Below are 15,134 nucleotides of genomic sequence, written 5' to 3' on the forward strand. Positions count from 1 at the left end.
ATTTCTGTTCTCCTTTCTCTGTTGTGAACGTCGATCTTTCCTGTAGAAGCTACGAACTGATCTCCTGAACATTATTCGAGAAAAGAACTTGGCCCACCCTGTTATCCAGAACTTTTCCTATGAGACCTTCCAGCAGAAGATGCTGCGCTTCCTGGAAAGCCACCTTGATGACACGGAGCCCTACCTTCTCACGGTGTGCCTTGGCCTCTCTTTAATTCCCATAGCCATGTTTGGGTCCTTGAGCATGAGGGGTAATAGAAATTTAGACATGAAAAAAATTGACAGAGACTGGATTACACACACTACTGTTCTGAGTGCCTGTGAGATGCCTAAGATAAGCTTCTGCCTGCAGCACTGACTGTACCTGGTTTTTCTCACCTGCAGTTTACTCTTTCACATGTGACCAGTCTTGTAGTTAAAGTAGCACTTTCTCTCACAGTCCACTATGGTTTCCACAGGCAGTGAGGTCCGAGCTGAGAAGTCGATGTGGAGAGGTAGGAGTTGATAGGTGAGGGAAGGAGAGACTGACGTGGGTACAGTCCAGAGGAGCCATATAAGTGGCCTTTTTTTCTCTCTTCTTTTTTATTTGGTATGTGTATGTTTTGCCTGCACAGATGCCTGTGCACCACGAGTGTGTGGTGCTGGTGGAGGCCAGACACTGTCAGACCCCTGGGACTGCTCGAGTTAGTGATTGTTGTGAGCCACCGTGTGGGTACTGAGAGGCAAACTTGGGTTCTCTGCAAGAACATCCAGTGCTCCTAACTGCAGAACTGTTCTCTTGCCTTGCCTCTACCTCTTTTGAGGTCTCACTATCCTGGCAAGCCTGGAAAACTGTAAGCAGGCTGGCATCAAACTCTCAGTCCACTGGTCTCTGCCTCCTGAGTGCTGGAGTTAAAGGTGTGGGGCACCATGCCGCACTGGCCTTATGAAGATAATCCTTAGTTGGGATCAAAAGATTGCATGGGGATGCAACTACTGCTCTGTACCATTAACAGAAGGATTATGAGTTTGGTTTTTTTGTTTTTGTTTTTCAAGACAGGGTCTCTCATGTAGCCTTGGCTGTCCTGGACTCACTTTGTAGATTAGGCTGGCCTCGAACTCACAGTGATCCACCTGCCTTTGCCTCCCAAGTGCTGGGATTAAAGGCGTACACCACCGCACCTGGCTGGATTATGAGTTTTGAGGGTAGCCTGGGCTAAGCAAGCCCCTATCTCAAGAACCTAATAGCTGGAGATGTAGCTCAATATTAAAACACTTGGCCTGGTACGTAAAAGGCTCTGGCTTTGAGCCTTAGCACCACAACAGAAGGAGGGAGTAGACGAAGCAGGAGTCTGATAATATTTGGTTTGGTTTGGTTTGGGTTTTTGAGACAGGGTCTCTCTGTGTAGCCTTAGCTGTCCTAGACTCACTTTGTAGACCAGGCTGGCCTTGAACTCACAGTGATCCACCCTCCTCTGCCTCCCGAGTGCTGGGATTAAAGGTGTGCAACACCACTGGTAATGTTAAAGTAGCCTGTCGTGGTGGTGGATGTGCGGCCTGTTAGGGGAGTGTTGGTGACGGGTGCTATCAGCTGTTTGACAAATCTCAAGTCACTTGTAAGGCAGACAGTTAGGACAGCTAGCCAGGAAGTATCTGGATGTTGGAACTTTGGCCTAGATGTGTTTCATCCCTTTGCATTTTGGGTAACTCGGAACTATTCTGCTCCTTACATCAGGGTAGAACTTATCTCTTAAGACACCATGCCACAGTTGTATCTGAAATGAATGGGACAGCCTAACAGTAGGAGGGAGGCGGATGAGCAGAGTTAGGGCAGGAATGGCTTGCCTGGGACTTCCTGTGCAGTATTGCTAATGATTTCCAAGTAACAGTCAGTAAGACAAAACATATTTGTGGGGATATAGTTAATGAAAATTATATACACACAAACTAAAAATCACTCTCATCTTTCAGGTATCTTAAGTTTTAAAAAACTTTAAAGCCAGGCATTATGGCTCAACCCTGTGATTCCAACACCTGGAAAACAAGCAGGAAAATCACTACAAGCCTGGTCTGTCTGTCAGGTTTTGAGCCATCCAGAACTGTATGTTGAGACTCTGCCTCAAAAACAAAACAAAACAAACAAACAAAAAAGGAGGGGCCTGGAAAGATGGCTCAGGTGTTAAGAGCACTTGCTGCTCTTGCAGAGGCCCCAAATTAGATTCCTAGCGCCCACAACCACCTGCAGCTCTAATTCTAGGAAATGTAATGCCCTCTTCTGGCCTCTAAGACATGTGTGCATATGAACTCAGGCAAGCACGTGCCCGTGTATGTGAAAATATTTTAAAAAGAAGTAGGGGAAATTTTTAACTTTTATATTTGACTCCAAAAGAGATTTGGGAACCAGAAACTGGATTAGGTCTGAGGTTGGAAGGACAAAGGTACAGTGTAGGAAAGTTCTCCTTAGGATAGCTAGCCCCCTGAGGTGTTCCTGTGGTGGCTCTGTTGTTTTGTTTTAAGATGAGGAAGAAAAGTTTAGGGGCGCCCCGTCATGCTGTGCCCCTCTGAGTCCCCCAGCCAGTGCCCGGATTGGATTTGTTGCTTACGTGTTGAGTACGTTCTTGGTGAGCAGCAGACATGAGATGACGTCTGCGCTTCCTCTTCTGATCACACCCTTCCTTTCCCAGATGGCCAAAAAGGCGCTGAAGTCAGAATCTGCTGCTTCAAGTACAGCAAAGGCAGAAAAGCGCCCAGTCCCAGAGCCCGCGGAACAGCCACCTCAAGAGCCTCCAAGGTGAGCATGTCCTTGTGACTGTGGGGGACACTTAGCAAGATGAGTTTCTCTTGCTAGATAGATTTGCTGAGTAATTTACCAGATTATTGGCATACCATACTTCGAGAGGCAGGGAAATTGAGAATAGCCGTCTGGGCTCTATGGGAGGATCCTGATTGACACTTCCCCAACGTTCTGTTTTTACCTATCTGTCTTACCCGTAACTGTGGGACACACACACACACACACACACACACACACACTCTCTCTCTCTCTCTCTCTCTTTCTCTCTTTCTCTCTCTCTCTCTCTCTCTCTCTCTCTCTCTCTCTCTCTCTCTCTCTCTCTCATATACACATTTTATGGAGACAGAGTCTCACTCTGTAGCCCAGGCTGGCTAGGAACTCACTGGGACTCACTCCTTTAGCTTTCCGTGTGTTAGGACTGCAGTGTGAACCACCATACCTGGCTGGATAGTTAGTAATTTAATACATTCAGGAGTAGTGTTCAAGTAAATGAGTCAGAGCTGGGCATAGTGGCATATAGCTTTTTTTCTTTTTTTCTCCAGGGGTTGGGGAGTTATAAGGCAGGGTTCTCTGTGTAGTCCTAGCTATCGTGAAACTTACTCCGTAGACCAGGCTGGCCTTGAACTCAGAGATCTGCCTGCCTCTGGTGGCACTAGAAGACAGAAGCAAGAGGCTCCTGAGTTAGAGGCCAGCCTGGGCCACATAGTGAAACCCAGTCTCAGAAACAAACAAATGACAAGAACTGGTTGCAAATGTCAAAGAAAAGGAAGGAAAGAAGACAAGTCTGGATCTCAGGGCTGATAATTTAACACAAGAGTAGATTCCTTTGGGGGTGGGGGGAAGCTGTGTACTAATTAATTTTTATTAACCCTAAGGGAAAAATGTTTATTTAGCTCACAGTATCTGAGGTTCGAAGACCCATATGTGATAATGGCCTTCTTGTTGGAAGGAGGGAGGCCCGGCATGGTGGCACATGCCTTCAATCCCAGCACTTAAGAGGCAGAGGCAGGCGGATCTCTTGCTTTCAAGACTAGCCTGGCCTACAAAGAGAGCTCAGGACAACCTTGGCTGTTACACAGAGTAACCCTGTCTCCGGGCGGCGAGAGAGGTGGGGGGTTGGGGGAGACAGACGGAGGGAAAGAGAAGAATGTCGTCTCCATGTGTTCCCTGCCTCCCAGCCTTGAGCACATTGATAGTTAGTCTTGGGGTCTCTTCTCCTGATGGCCTTTTCTAGTCTTAGTCACTTGCTAGGCCCTATCTTCAAACCAGGTTAAATGTCAGCATGTAACTCACTGAAACTGTATCTGAATTGTAGCACCCTGATTTGAAATAGAGAGGGCCAGATGGGTCCTAAATTAGGACATTCCAAAACAGGACACTACAAAGGAGAGGCAGGGTTTTCTGATTTGAGTAGTTGTGTGTGTGTGTGTGTGTGTGTGTGTGTGTGTGTGTGTGTGTGTTTAGGTTTTTCAAGACAGGATTTCTCTGTGTAGCCTTGGCTGTCCTGGACCTGCTTTGTAGACCAGGCTGGCCTCAAACTCACAGCAATCCACCTGCTTCTGCCTTCCAAGTGCTGGGATTATAGGCATGCGCCACCACGCCCGACTTTGTGTGTGTGTGCGTTTTTAAATTTCTCAGGTTCCGCCGGGTGTGATGGCACATGCCTTTAATCCCAGTACTCAGGAGGCAGAGGCAGGCAGATCACTGTGAGTTCGAGACCAGCCTGGTCTACTAAGTGAGTCTAGGACAGCCAAGGCTAACACAGAGAGACCCTGTCTCGAAAAACCAAAAAAAAAAAAATTTTTCCCCCCCTCAGGTTCTAAAACAGATTATTTTCTATTTTAGCTATATACAGGCTGCCAAATTGCCCTTCCCTGGCAGATTTTACTGTAAACTAACTAGTTGTTCCAAAAGATCTATAAAGTTTTTTTTGAAAGAGTCTCAAGCCAGGCATGGTGTCACACACCTTTAATCCCAGCACTCGAGAGGCAGAGGCAGGCAGATCTCTGAGTTCCAGGCCAGTCTGGTCTACAAAGTGAGTCCAGGACAGCCAAGGCTGTCTCAAAAAAATGAAGAAGAAATAAACCACAAAACTCAATGTTATTGCTCCCAGACTACATGGCTGGCACACAGCTTTCTCAGAATTGTCAAGTTTTAATGTACAGTGGGTATAGACCACTTAGTTGCTTCTCATATGAGGGCTAGACTAGGGTGGGGGAAAGAGTGCAGATCTCATAGTGAGGCTGTAGCATTATCAGCTGGTGCCCAGGTAGATGTGCGTTGGCAGGCGCTACCAGAATTCTTACATGATGGAAAACATTGCTTTGATTATGCAGACTAAAAGGGTTGCCAGCACAGACTGGAGAGGCCTCTGGAGAGAACAGCATTTACCTTGGTTTCTCTAAGGGTCTCTTGTTTAGAACTTAAACTTGATACAAGCTAGATTTGTGCTCATTGAGTGAAGGCTTTTATAAACAACAGGTGTCACAGGAAGTAGCTTGTCTCTCCCCTGTCCCCTGAGTCATCCCCCTTGTCGTCCCCTCCCCTCTTTTAATTTTGTTGTTTTTTATTTTGATGGAGCGTTGGAAGAGTCCTCTGTTTGAAGCCTTATTCTTTGCAAAAGTCCTGCATGCTTGGGTGCACTTCCGCACTGAGGAGACTGACTCTCCTGTGTGTGCTTTATTTGCAGACAGCCTCGGAACACTCCAGCCACCATTGGCATGAGGACTCTGAAGGCAGCTTTCAAAGCTCTGTCTACTGCCCAAGACTCAGAGGCAGCTTTTGCAAAACTGGACCAGAAAGATCTGGTACTTCCTAATCTAGCATCCCCATCATCACCAACCCACAAAAACAAGAGACCCAGGAAAGATGACAGTGAAAGCTCAGCTCCTGCTGAGGGTGAGGGAGGCTCAGAACTGCAGCCCAAGAACAATCGCATGACAATAAGCAGATTGGTTTTGGAGGAGGACAGCCAGAGTACTGAGCCCAGCCCAGGCCTCAACTCCTCCAAGGAGGCCATGTCAGCGTCACCGGCCAAGCCCAGAGCTCTCAACCAACCCCACCCAGGAGAGAAGAATCCCAAGTATGAAGACCTTCTTTGTAGCAGTTTTGGGGCTGGTTGTCGGGCCTGGTTGGGCCTGGTTGGGCATGGTTTCACTTCCGTGAATGAAGTAACCTTCTGCTAAGTTACTCTGCCCCGAGGCTTGCTCAGCTAGGATGAGACTGGAGCAGGGAGTGACGTGATAGCAGCCCCTGCAGTTCCCAAGCTCCACTGCAGGCTGCACAGCGCTGCCCTAGGGAGTGAGTCCGGGGGGGGGGGGGGGGGGCTGCTGAGCCTTAATGCCTCAGTGACTAAATATTAGTCTTATTGTGAAATCTGTCTGAGTTGGGTCTCAGTATACTTCATACTTACAAAAGACCAGTGACTACTTAGTTTTGTACCTTTCATGAGACTCAGCAAATTCAGTAAAGATTTCCTAATTTTCCTTTTGCTAGCTGCAGTGGGGCAGTGGTTAGAATGTTAATTCTATTAATTTGATTCCCCATTGTGACACCTACCCAGGCTTTGGGTGTGGCTGTCCTTTGTGCCCTATGTGGCCCGCCTCTGGGCACTGGGGTGCTTGCTCTCTCAGAACATGCTGTCTGTTCTCGGCTGTACATTCCTGTACCCACAGTGGACTGTCATTCCTCCTGTCAGAGTTCCATTGGTGCTTCAAAGGGGAGAGAAACTTAAGTGTTTTCTGGGCTCACGCACTTCCATGTTATCTTAGGGAATCTCCAGTGCTCACTCTGTGAGGTGGTCTTAGCCCTATTGTATAGCCAAGGGAGGCTCAGTAAAGTACTCACTCACCTGATGTCACACAACTGAAAGTAGCAAATACTCGTTTATGGGGTCTTAAACAGCTGGGGCCACATACACCAGTTGCCTCTCTTCATGTGCTCTTGTATGGCTGTCCCTGCTATGTGTCATCTGCCTCACTGTCCTGCCCTGCCCTGCCCTGCGACGGGCCATAGGCACAGATTTGCACGATGTGTACCGCTCTTACATTCAGAAACAAGTCACTGGCAGCTCTGTATGCCCTGTCCTCTTCACAGAGAGCCTGTGACGTGCAGACACTGCCCCAGGGAGCAGACGGACAAACAAGAGCGTGCAGGGTGCCAGTAGGTTGTAGATGGGTGTGTGAAAGTTGCACCCAGCGCTCTCTTATGTCCAGGGCATGAAGTGTGGTGGGCACTCTGCAGCAAGAGTTGACAAAAATCACCGCCACCTGTTCAATGGGACGCAGCCACATAGGACTGTCCATGGCTGCTGCAGTACTCTGCCTGTGCGGCAAGTAGTGGTGATAGAGAAGGCAAGGTTTGCAAGCCTGAAAACACTGTCCAGTGACCCAGCTTGAAGAAGTGCATGAGATGCCTTGGGAGCTTGAGGAGAGTTCCTGAGCCTGCTTATACAAGTCTTGGGTGGACTACATCCTTTAAAAGAACAAACATTAGTCTGGCCTTGAAAGAATAGGAAGAAAACAAGCATTTTATGGAGAGAAATTCTGGCAGTGCCGCTGCTGCTATGTGGGTATGGAAAACCTAGCGTTAGTAACTGGGGGATTACAGCACAGAAGAGCAGCCGGGATAGGCTGTCAGGCCAGATCTTGAGTGCATCATAGTCTCGGTCAGGCAGGCCACTTTTTAAGCTTTGAGGGTCACAGCTACAATTTTGTTTTGTTGGTTTTGGTTTTTTAAGGTTTCTTTGTAGCTCTCCTGGAACCAGGCTGGCCCCAAACTCACAGAAGATAGACCTACCTCTGCCTCCCGAGTCTGGCCTGTGCCACTACCACCTGGCCAGAATTTTTTTTCAAGTTCTATGTTCCCAGGCCTGTGAGGCACCACTAAGGGCGGGGTGGGAAGCTGGTGACCACCGCAGGTTAGCAGGGAGACCCCAGAGAAGCCAGGGCAGAAAGGCAGTTAGGGGAAGCTGCCTGAAAGGCAAAGTCATAACACCTAGATTTTTCTCTTCCCCTATAGCACCTTGCACACGTAGATATTTGCTAGGGGTTTATTGAAGTAAAAGGGATTCTTAGACCTTGCATTTAAGAGATGACATTCCCCTAGCTGTATGTAGGCCAGCAGAGAATTAGGTTTTGCTTGGAGAGAGGGGAGGGACCAAAGCCTCAAGGACAGAACCCAGCAGCCACAGGCCAGTATTCATAAAATTTAACCAGTGAGGAACCAAAGGGTCCAAAAATGGCCTGACTTGCCCTGGGCCACCTGACACTAGGAAGACTCAATTCTCAGTCCCTTCCACACAGGAGAAGTTAGCAACAGCAGTCAGCAGGACGGTTTCCACACACTTAGGCCCCTAGCAAGCCCTAGTGAACCGTTTGTGTTCAGAGCAGGCCTGAGGGTTCAAGAAGGACAGGTTACTAACAGCTGCCTTTGAAGACCGCTGAGAATAGAACTGCAGCTCAGGGCAAGCGGTGGTCGCAGGGAACCGGGGTGGAAGCTTCTTGACTGGAAAAGTAGAGAACACAGTAGCCTAGCCGTTACCTGTCTGTAAATAGTGATCCACAGTAACACTGAAGAGAAAGACCCTTGTAAATGATTGTTGTTTAAATTATTCTCAAGATCTAACACAAATTAAGCACAGATACACTGTCTACCATTGGTCTCAGCTCCTCGCTTAGGTCATTTCTTAGGAAAACTACAGAAGAGAAGAAGAGGGTCCAGGGGTGCTAACCAGCCTTGTTGTTTTAAGCTGGAGTCTGGCTGTAGCTATGTATGGCCTGACACTGACAGACAGGAGCAGAGGCCTTCTGTGTTGGCAACTGTAGCCTCTGGCTAGGGGTGTAGCTCAGCCGGTAGAGCACTCTCTTAGCATGCACGGAAGCTCTTGGTTTAGTCCTCAGCACCACAAAAGGCCTGGTGGCACGCTCCTGTTAGAGCACTTGGGTGGAGGTAGGAGAGTCAGAAGGTTAGGGTCTTTGATGATAGAGCACATTCAAGGCCAGCCTGGGCAACAAAACCCGGTCACAAAGGGAAAAGGGGAAAAGTGACTTTTATTTAATTTAATTTAATTTAATTTCAAATGGTACTAAAAGACCAGTAAGCTTCCTGAGCCAGGAGGGGAACTCCTAGACAGGCAATAACTCAGAAGCAAAGCAGCCTGGGTTACTGTAGGTCAGCGGTTCTCAACTTGTCGGTCAGGGGTTCATATCACATGTTTACATTATAGTTCACAACAGTAGCAGTAATAGACTTATGAAGTAGCAACAACAACAACAAAAATTATGATTGGGGTCACCACAACATGAGGAACTGTGTTTTAAAGGGTTGTGGCATTAGGAAGGTTGAGAACCACTGCTGTTAAGTGTAGGGTGTGGTGGATACAAGGTAGGCAATGGCCTGGGCTCATGGACCACAGAGGAGTATGCAGGTTTCACTGTGGTTTAAATAGACTAGCCTAGTCGATAACATGTATTTCAGGCTGGCTTTGAACATGTGATTTTCCCATCTTAGTCTCCCATGTACTGTTATTACAGATGTGGGCTGTATGCTTTTATGGTGGTGTCTTTGGGAGGAGAAAAGGCTGGTGTAATACTGATGAAAGGTATCTTGTGCTTAACTCTTGGGTACCAAAGTCAGTGTGAAAATAGGAGCAGAGCATGGCCCTGAAGGAGGGGGAAGAGTCTGCGCCTTCTAAGTCAGAGAAGTGCTCAAATGACTGGGCGTGTTGCTGCCTACCTGTAATCCCAGCACCCAGAGTGGAGGGAGGAGGATTGGGAGCTCCAAGCCAGCGTGTGCTCAGAGTACAGCCCCATCTAAAAACTAAACAAATGAGGAAGTCAAAAGAGTTTTGAGGGAGATGACAGTATGGTAGTGTACTTTGACACAATGTCTGGTTTAACCCTCGGCATGCAGCCTGGGGCAAGGTCGGGGTATGGAGCTGCCTGGGTAGCCCAGGAAAAAGGGCGGTGAGTTTGAACATGGTTTAGTGAGGCCCGAGTGAGTGCTGAGAGTGAGCCGCGCTCCGAGTTTGGAGTGGAGGGAGTATTTCATGGCTCATCTTCCTTGTTCTCCCCCCAGAATATCCAAAGACAAGTGGAACAGCCCTAACGGGCTTGAAGAGAAGGAAGTTTGGATGGAAGAGGACCAGCTGTTTCAAGTTCAGGGTAAGCCCTGCATGTGGGAGGCAGGCCAACTTGCAGGGGTCTATTCTCTTCCACGATGTAGGTCCTAGGGATCGAAATCAGGTCATCCCTGCCCTCTTCGGGATGTGTGCTGAAGTTTGATGCATGGTCCTGTCACATTCATGTGCCAGCAGCATCAGTCTCCTGGTTAGACAGCTGAATAGGGATCCGATCTCATTTTGAGTCCTCAGGAATCAGATTGTTTTGTTGTGTTGCAAACAGGGTCTTGCTGTGTAGCCCAGGCTGGCATTAGTTTCAGGTTCTTCCTGCCTCTCAGCCTCCCAAGTGCTGGGATCACAGGCTTAGAGTCACATTTGGCTCCCTGTATTTTCTTTTCTTCCTTTCTTTTTAAAGATGTATTTATTTATTATTTTGTATACAGTATTCTGCCTGTATATGTGCTGCAGGTGAGAAGAGGGCACCAGATCTCATTATAGATGGTGGTTGCTGGGAATTGAACTCAGAACCTCTGAGATATATATATATTCCCTTTTTCTTGGTGGCAATAGTGGTGAGACACGGTCTCATGTATTCCGCTCTGTTCTTGAACTCCTGAGCCTTGTGCCTCTGCTTCCAAAGCTCTGGGAGTATAGACATCCACCATTACACTAATTTTTTTCCTTCTGTTTATTTTGGGGACAGGACCTCACTATGTAGCCTTAGCCAGCCTGGAACTAAATATAGACCAAGAAGTCTATACTTTAACTCACCTGCCTCTGTCTCCTGAGTGCTAAGCCTCCTGTATTAAAAAAGATTTAATTACATTGTATTTGTGTATTTACTGTTTGGGGTGGGGAGAGAGCATGTGTGCATGTGGGAGGCAGGCCAACTTGCAGGGGTCTGTTCTCTTCCACGATGTAGGTCCTAGGGATCGAAATCAGGTCATCAGGTTTGGCAGCAAGTGCCTGTACCTTCGGAGCCATCTCCCTGGCCCTTTTATTTCTTAAATAAAAGACTCTTTTATGTATGTTCTGAGCTACATCTCCAGTCCAGGTGGGTGGGGATGGGGGGGAGAGCGGAAATCTCTTAACAGTGTCTGAGCATACCTATATAGGACAGGACGCTGTACTTCCCTGTAATTACTTCTAAAGCACTTCAAATTTGCATTATAATCTTTCACACTACATATTCTGCTTTTTGATTTTTGTTTGTTCTGAGACAGAGTGTCTCTCAGGGCGCGGTGGCGCACGCCTTTCATCCCAGCACTCGGGAGGCAGAGGCAGGCGGATCTCTGAGTTCGAGGCCAGCCTGGTCTACAAAGCAAGTTCAGGACAGCCAAGGCTACACACAGAGAGGGGGCGGGGGAGAGACAGACAGGATTTCACTGTGTATCCCTGGCTGTCCTCAAACTCACTCTGTGGCCATGAGCCACCACCACTGCCTCATATTTTACATTCTAATAGTGATAACAGCTAAGTCTTCATTTGGAGAGTTGTAAAATCTTGGAATGGCAACATAATTCTTTCCCAATTCCAAAGGTTTTGTCCTTAAAAAGTACCCTCCATGAGCCCCCCAAGATGACTCTGGGTCACGACACCTGCCACTAGGCCACTTTACCCAAGTTTAGTGAAGGAAGAGCACTAGCTCTCATGATCAGCTCTCTGACCTCTACATACAAGCCTTATTGTGAGTTCACCCACATGCAATATACATACAAAGTGATTATTTTTATTTTTTTGAGACAGGGTTTCTTTGCATGCCTGGCTGTGCTAGAACTTATCTCTAGGCCAGGTTGGCCTCAACCTCAGAGAGATCCACCTGCCAAGTGCTGGGATTAACCATCTGGCTTGGAGGCAGGGAAATCCACCTGTGGGGGCTGGAAAGATGGTTCAGTGGATAAGAGCATTGTCTTTTTCCAGAGGTTCTGAGTTTAATTCCCAGCAACCACATGGTGGCTTACAACCAACTCTAATGTGATCTGATGCCCTCTTACGGTGTGCAGGTACACATGAAGATCGAGCACTCATACATAAAATAAATAAAATCTTTTTTTTTTTTTCCTTTTCTCGAGACAGGGTTTCTTTGTGTAGCCTTGGCTGTCCTGGACTAACTTTGTAGACCAGCCCGGCTTCAAACTCACAGCAATCTGTCTGCCTCTGCCCCCCTAGTGCTGGGATTAAAGGCATGCACCACCATGCCCAGCCTAAAATAAATAAAATCTTAAAAAAGAAAATATCCACCTGCATCTGCCTCCCTAGTGTTGGGATTAAAGGCATGTGCCACCACGCCTGGCTTTAAAATTTTTTTTATTACATTAAAAAAATATTTTTTCAGCCAGGCGTGGTGGCGCATGCCTTTAATCTCAGCACGAAGGAGGTAGAGACAGGCAGTTCTCTGTGAGTTTGAGGCCAGCCTGGTCTACAAATTGAGTCCAAAACAGCCAGGGCTGTTATACAGAGAAACCCTGTCTCAAAAAAACAAAAAAGAAAGTTTTTAAAGTACCTTCATAGAGACTGGGCATGGTGTGTGACACATGCCTTTAATCCAAGCACTCCTGTGGCAGAGACAGGAGGTTCTCTACAAGTTCAGGCCAGCCAGGACTACATAGTAAGACTCTGTCTCGGAAAAAATAAATTACATTTATTTGTACACACACTTGCTATGAATTGTGTATGGCAGTCAGAGGGCATCTTGGAGGGGTCACTTCTTCCGCCCTGTGGGTCCCGGGCATTGAACCTGGGTAGTCAGGCTTGGTCACACACATTTGGTCATACCCTCTGAGCTGTCTCACCAACCCCCAAGGCTTTTAAATTCTTGGCAGAAAACAGTAAACCGATTGTTTTTGAACAGTGGTTATCAAGGAGTTGTAAATGAGAGATTATACATAGACATGTATGTATGGTATGTGCACATATATAATACATCTTTTAAAAATTTTCTTTTTAATTATGTACATGTGTGTGGGGGCTTGTGCATGTGACTACAGTGCCCACGGAGCCCATAAGAGAGCATCAGGGTTGGAGTCACAGTGATCAAGAGCCACCTGATGGAGGACTGGAAACCAAACTTGAGCCGTCTCAAAGCTAGGAGCCATCTCTCTAGCCCTAGATTTTTGTTTTGAGATTTTGGCCATGGAATTTAGCCTCTTCTGCATGGTAGGCAAATACCACTGAGCCCTGTATTAAAATTTCGAGTGTAATAATCCCTCGTTGGATTTGAAAAATGATAGTTTTGATAAAGAGCTTGAAGTCTACTCATTGATCAAAATTTATTGGAGCTGGGCGGTGGTGGCCTGTGCTTTTAATCCCAGCACTAGGGAGGCAGAGGCAGGGGGATCTCCTGAGTTAGAGGCCAGACTAATCTATAGATTGAGTTCCAGGACAGTCAGGGCTATACAGAGAAATCCTGTCTCAAGCAAACAGAGTGTATTAAAGGCCTGTTTTTGTAAAGCATTTCTTCATACAGGTTCTCAGAGCTGAGGTATTGCAAATGAAGGGCCAAAAGGCATTATCTCAGTGATGTCCTTTTATTTTCAATGTTAATGAGATTTGGGGTTTTGCTTCTCTGGGGGCCAAACTGAGCCTTTTCAAGCTAGACAGCCACTCCACTACTGAGATGCATTCCCAGCCTTCAGTGCATGTGGGAAATTTTTTTTTTAGGTTTTTTTGAAATGGTTTCCCTGTGTGGCCTTTGCTGTCCTGGACTCACTTTGTGTAGACCAGGCTGGCCTCGAACTCATGCTTGCAAAATTTAAACCAAGTTTTCTTTCCAGGGATACTCTGTTTTCTTTTGTAATTTCTAAAGTTTGTGTCCTTTCCATGTTTCCCAACAGCCCCAAGAGAAGACAAGTCATCCAGTTTAACAAGAAAGCAGGTAATTTAAAACTTTACGAGTGGGTGTTTTGCCTACATGTTAGATTTTATTTTTAACTATGTATATGCATGCTTATGCATGTGACTGCGGTGCCCATGGAATCCAGAAGAACATGTCAGGTCCCCCAAAGTTACAGATGATTCAGAGCCACCTGATGATTGTGCTGGAAACCAAAACTGAGAATGTCTGTACCAAGTACATGCCTGGTATCTACAGAGGAACCAGGAACTGGAATAGAAATGAAACAGGTGTGCGCTGCCGTGTGGGTTCTGGGAATGGAGCCAGGTATTGTGGAAGGACAGCAGCCACTGCCCCCTCCTAACTGCTTTCTCCGTCTCTCCAGCCCTTAAGACTTTTCTGATGTGAGCTCTGTGAGAACTGCTAAAGCATGCCCCCTTCTCAGGCAAGGGTTACCCATGGCCCTGGTGAAAGTGCGCCTAAGACAGTTGAGACTGAGTTCAGATACTGGGTTTTGTTGCTTTGGTTTTGGCCTCACACTTGCTTGGTGAGCACTTGTGCCACTGAGCTGCACCCTAGTCCTTTTACTTCTCTTTGTTTGTTTGATTTTTTCAAGACAGGATCTCTCCGTGTAGCCTTGTCTGTCCTGGACTCACTTTGTAGACCGGGCTGACTTCGAACTCACAGAGATCCACCTGTCTCTGCCTCCGAGTGCTGGGACTACCTGCTTGCACCACCATGCCCAGTTTCTTTCCTTACTTTTAAGTTTCAGTGTTTTAGGTTTGTTTGGTTTGTTTTGTTTAAAAGATTTTTTACTGGGCTGGAGAGATGGCTCTGAGGTTAAGAGCACTGGCTGTTCTTCCAAAGGACCTGGGTTCAATTCTCAGCACCCACATGACAGCTCACAACTGTCTGTAACTCCAGTTCCAGGAGATCTGACACCCTTACACAGACATGCATACATACATGCAGGCAGAACATCAATGTACATTAAATAAAGATTTAAAAAAAAAAGATTTATTATTATGTATACAGCACTCTATCTGCGTGTACACCTGCAGGCCAGAAGAGGGCATCAGGTCACATTGTAGATGGTTGTGAGCCACCATATGGTTGCTGGGAATTGAACTAAAGATCTCTGGAGGAGCAGGCAGTGCTCTTAACCACTGAGCCATCTCTCTAGCCGTGGTTTTTTTGTTTGTTTGATTTGGTTTGGGGTTTTTTGTTGTTGTTGGTTTTTGTTTGTTTGTTTGTTTTAAGTTTTTCGGATTTTTTTCCTGTGAGTATTTTGTCTTTATACCATGAGTGTACAGTGCCTCAAGAAGCCAAAAGAGGCGGGACTGGAGAGATGGCTCAGCGGTTATGAGCACTGACTGTTCCAGAGGCCCTGAGTTCAATTCCCAGCAACC

General features: G+C 46.9%; 1 protein-coding gene across 4 annotated transcripts in view; it reads left to right on the plus strand.

The window, feature by feature from the left end:
- TERF2 (telomeric repeat binding factor 2) overlaps positions 1-15,134 on the plus strand; it is a 29,581-nt gene that overhangs the window by 12,794 nt on the left and 1,653 nt on the right. For 3 of the 4 annotated variants that reach the window (XM_084756959.1, XM_084756962.1, XM_084756961.1), the window contains 6 exons: positions 47-193; positions 2,664-2,770; positions 5,463-5,855; positions 9,851-9,936; positions 13,727-13,767; positions 13,874-14,015. In XM_084756959.1, the coding sequence (XP_084613085.1) occupies positions 47-193; positions 2,664-2,770; positions 5,463-5,855; positions 9,851-9,936; positions 13,727-13,767; positions 13,874-14,015 (916 nt within the window). The remainder of the gene's footprint in view (positions 1-46; positions 194-2,663; positions 2,771-5,462; positions 5,856-9,850; positions 9,937-13,726; positions 13,768-13,873; positions 14,016-15,134) is intronic. The other variant, XM_084756960.1, reaches the window with a different exon arrangement.

Source organism: Acomys minous (assembly GCF_964271855.1).
Source record: "Acomys minous genome assembly, chromosome: 14".
Classification (NCBI taxonomy): Eukaryota; Metazoa; Chordata; class Mammalia; order Rodentia; family Muridae; genus Acomys; species Acomys minous.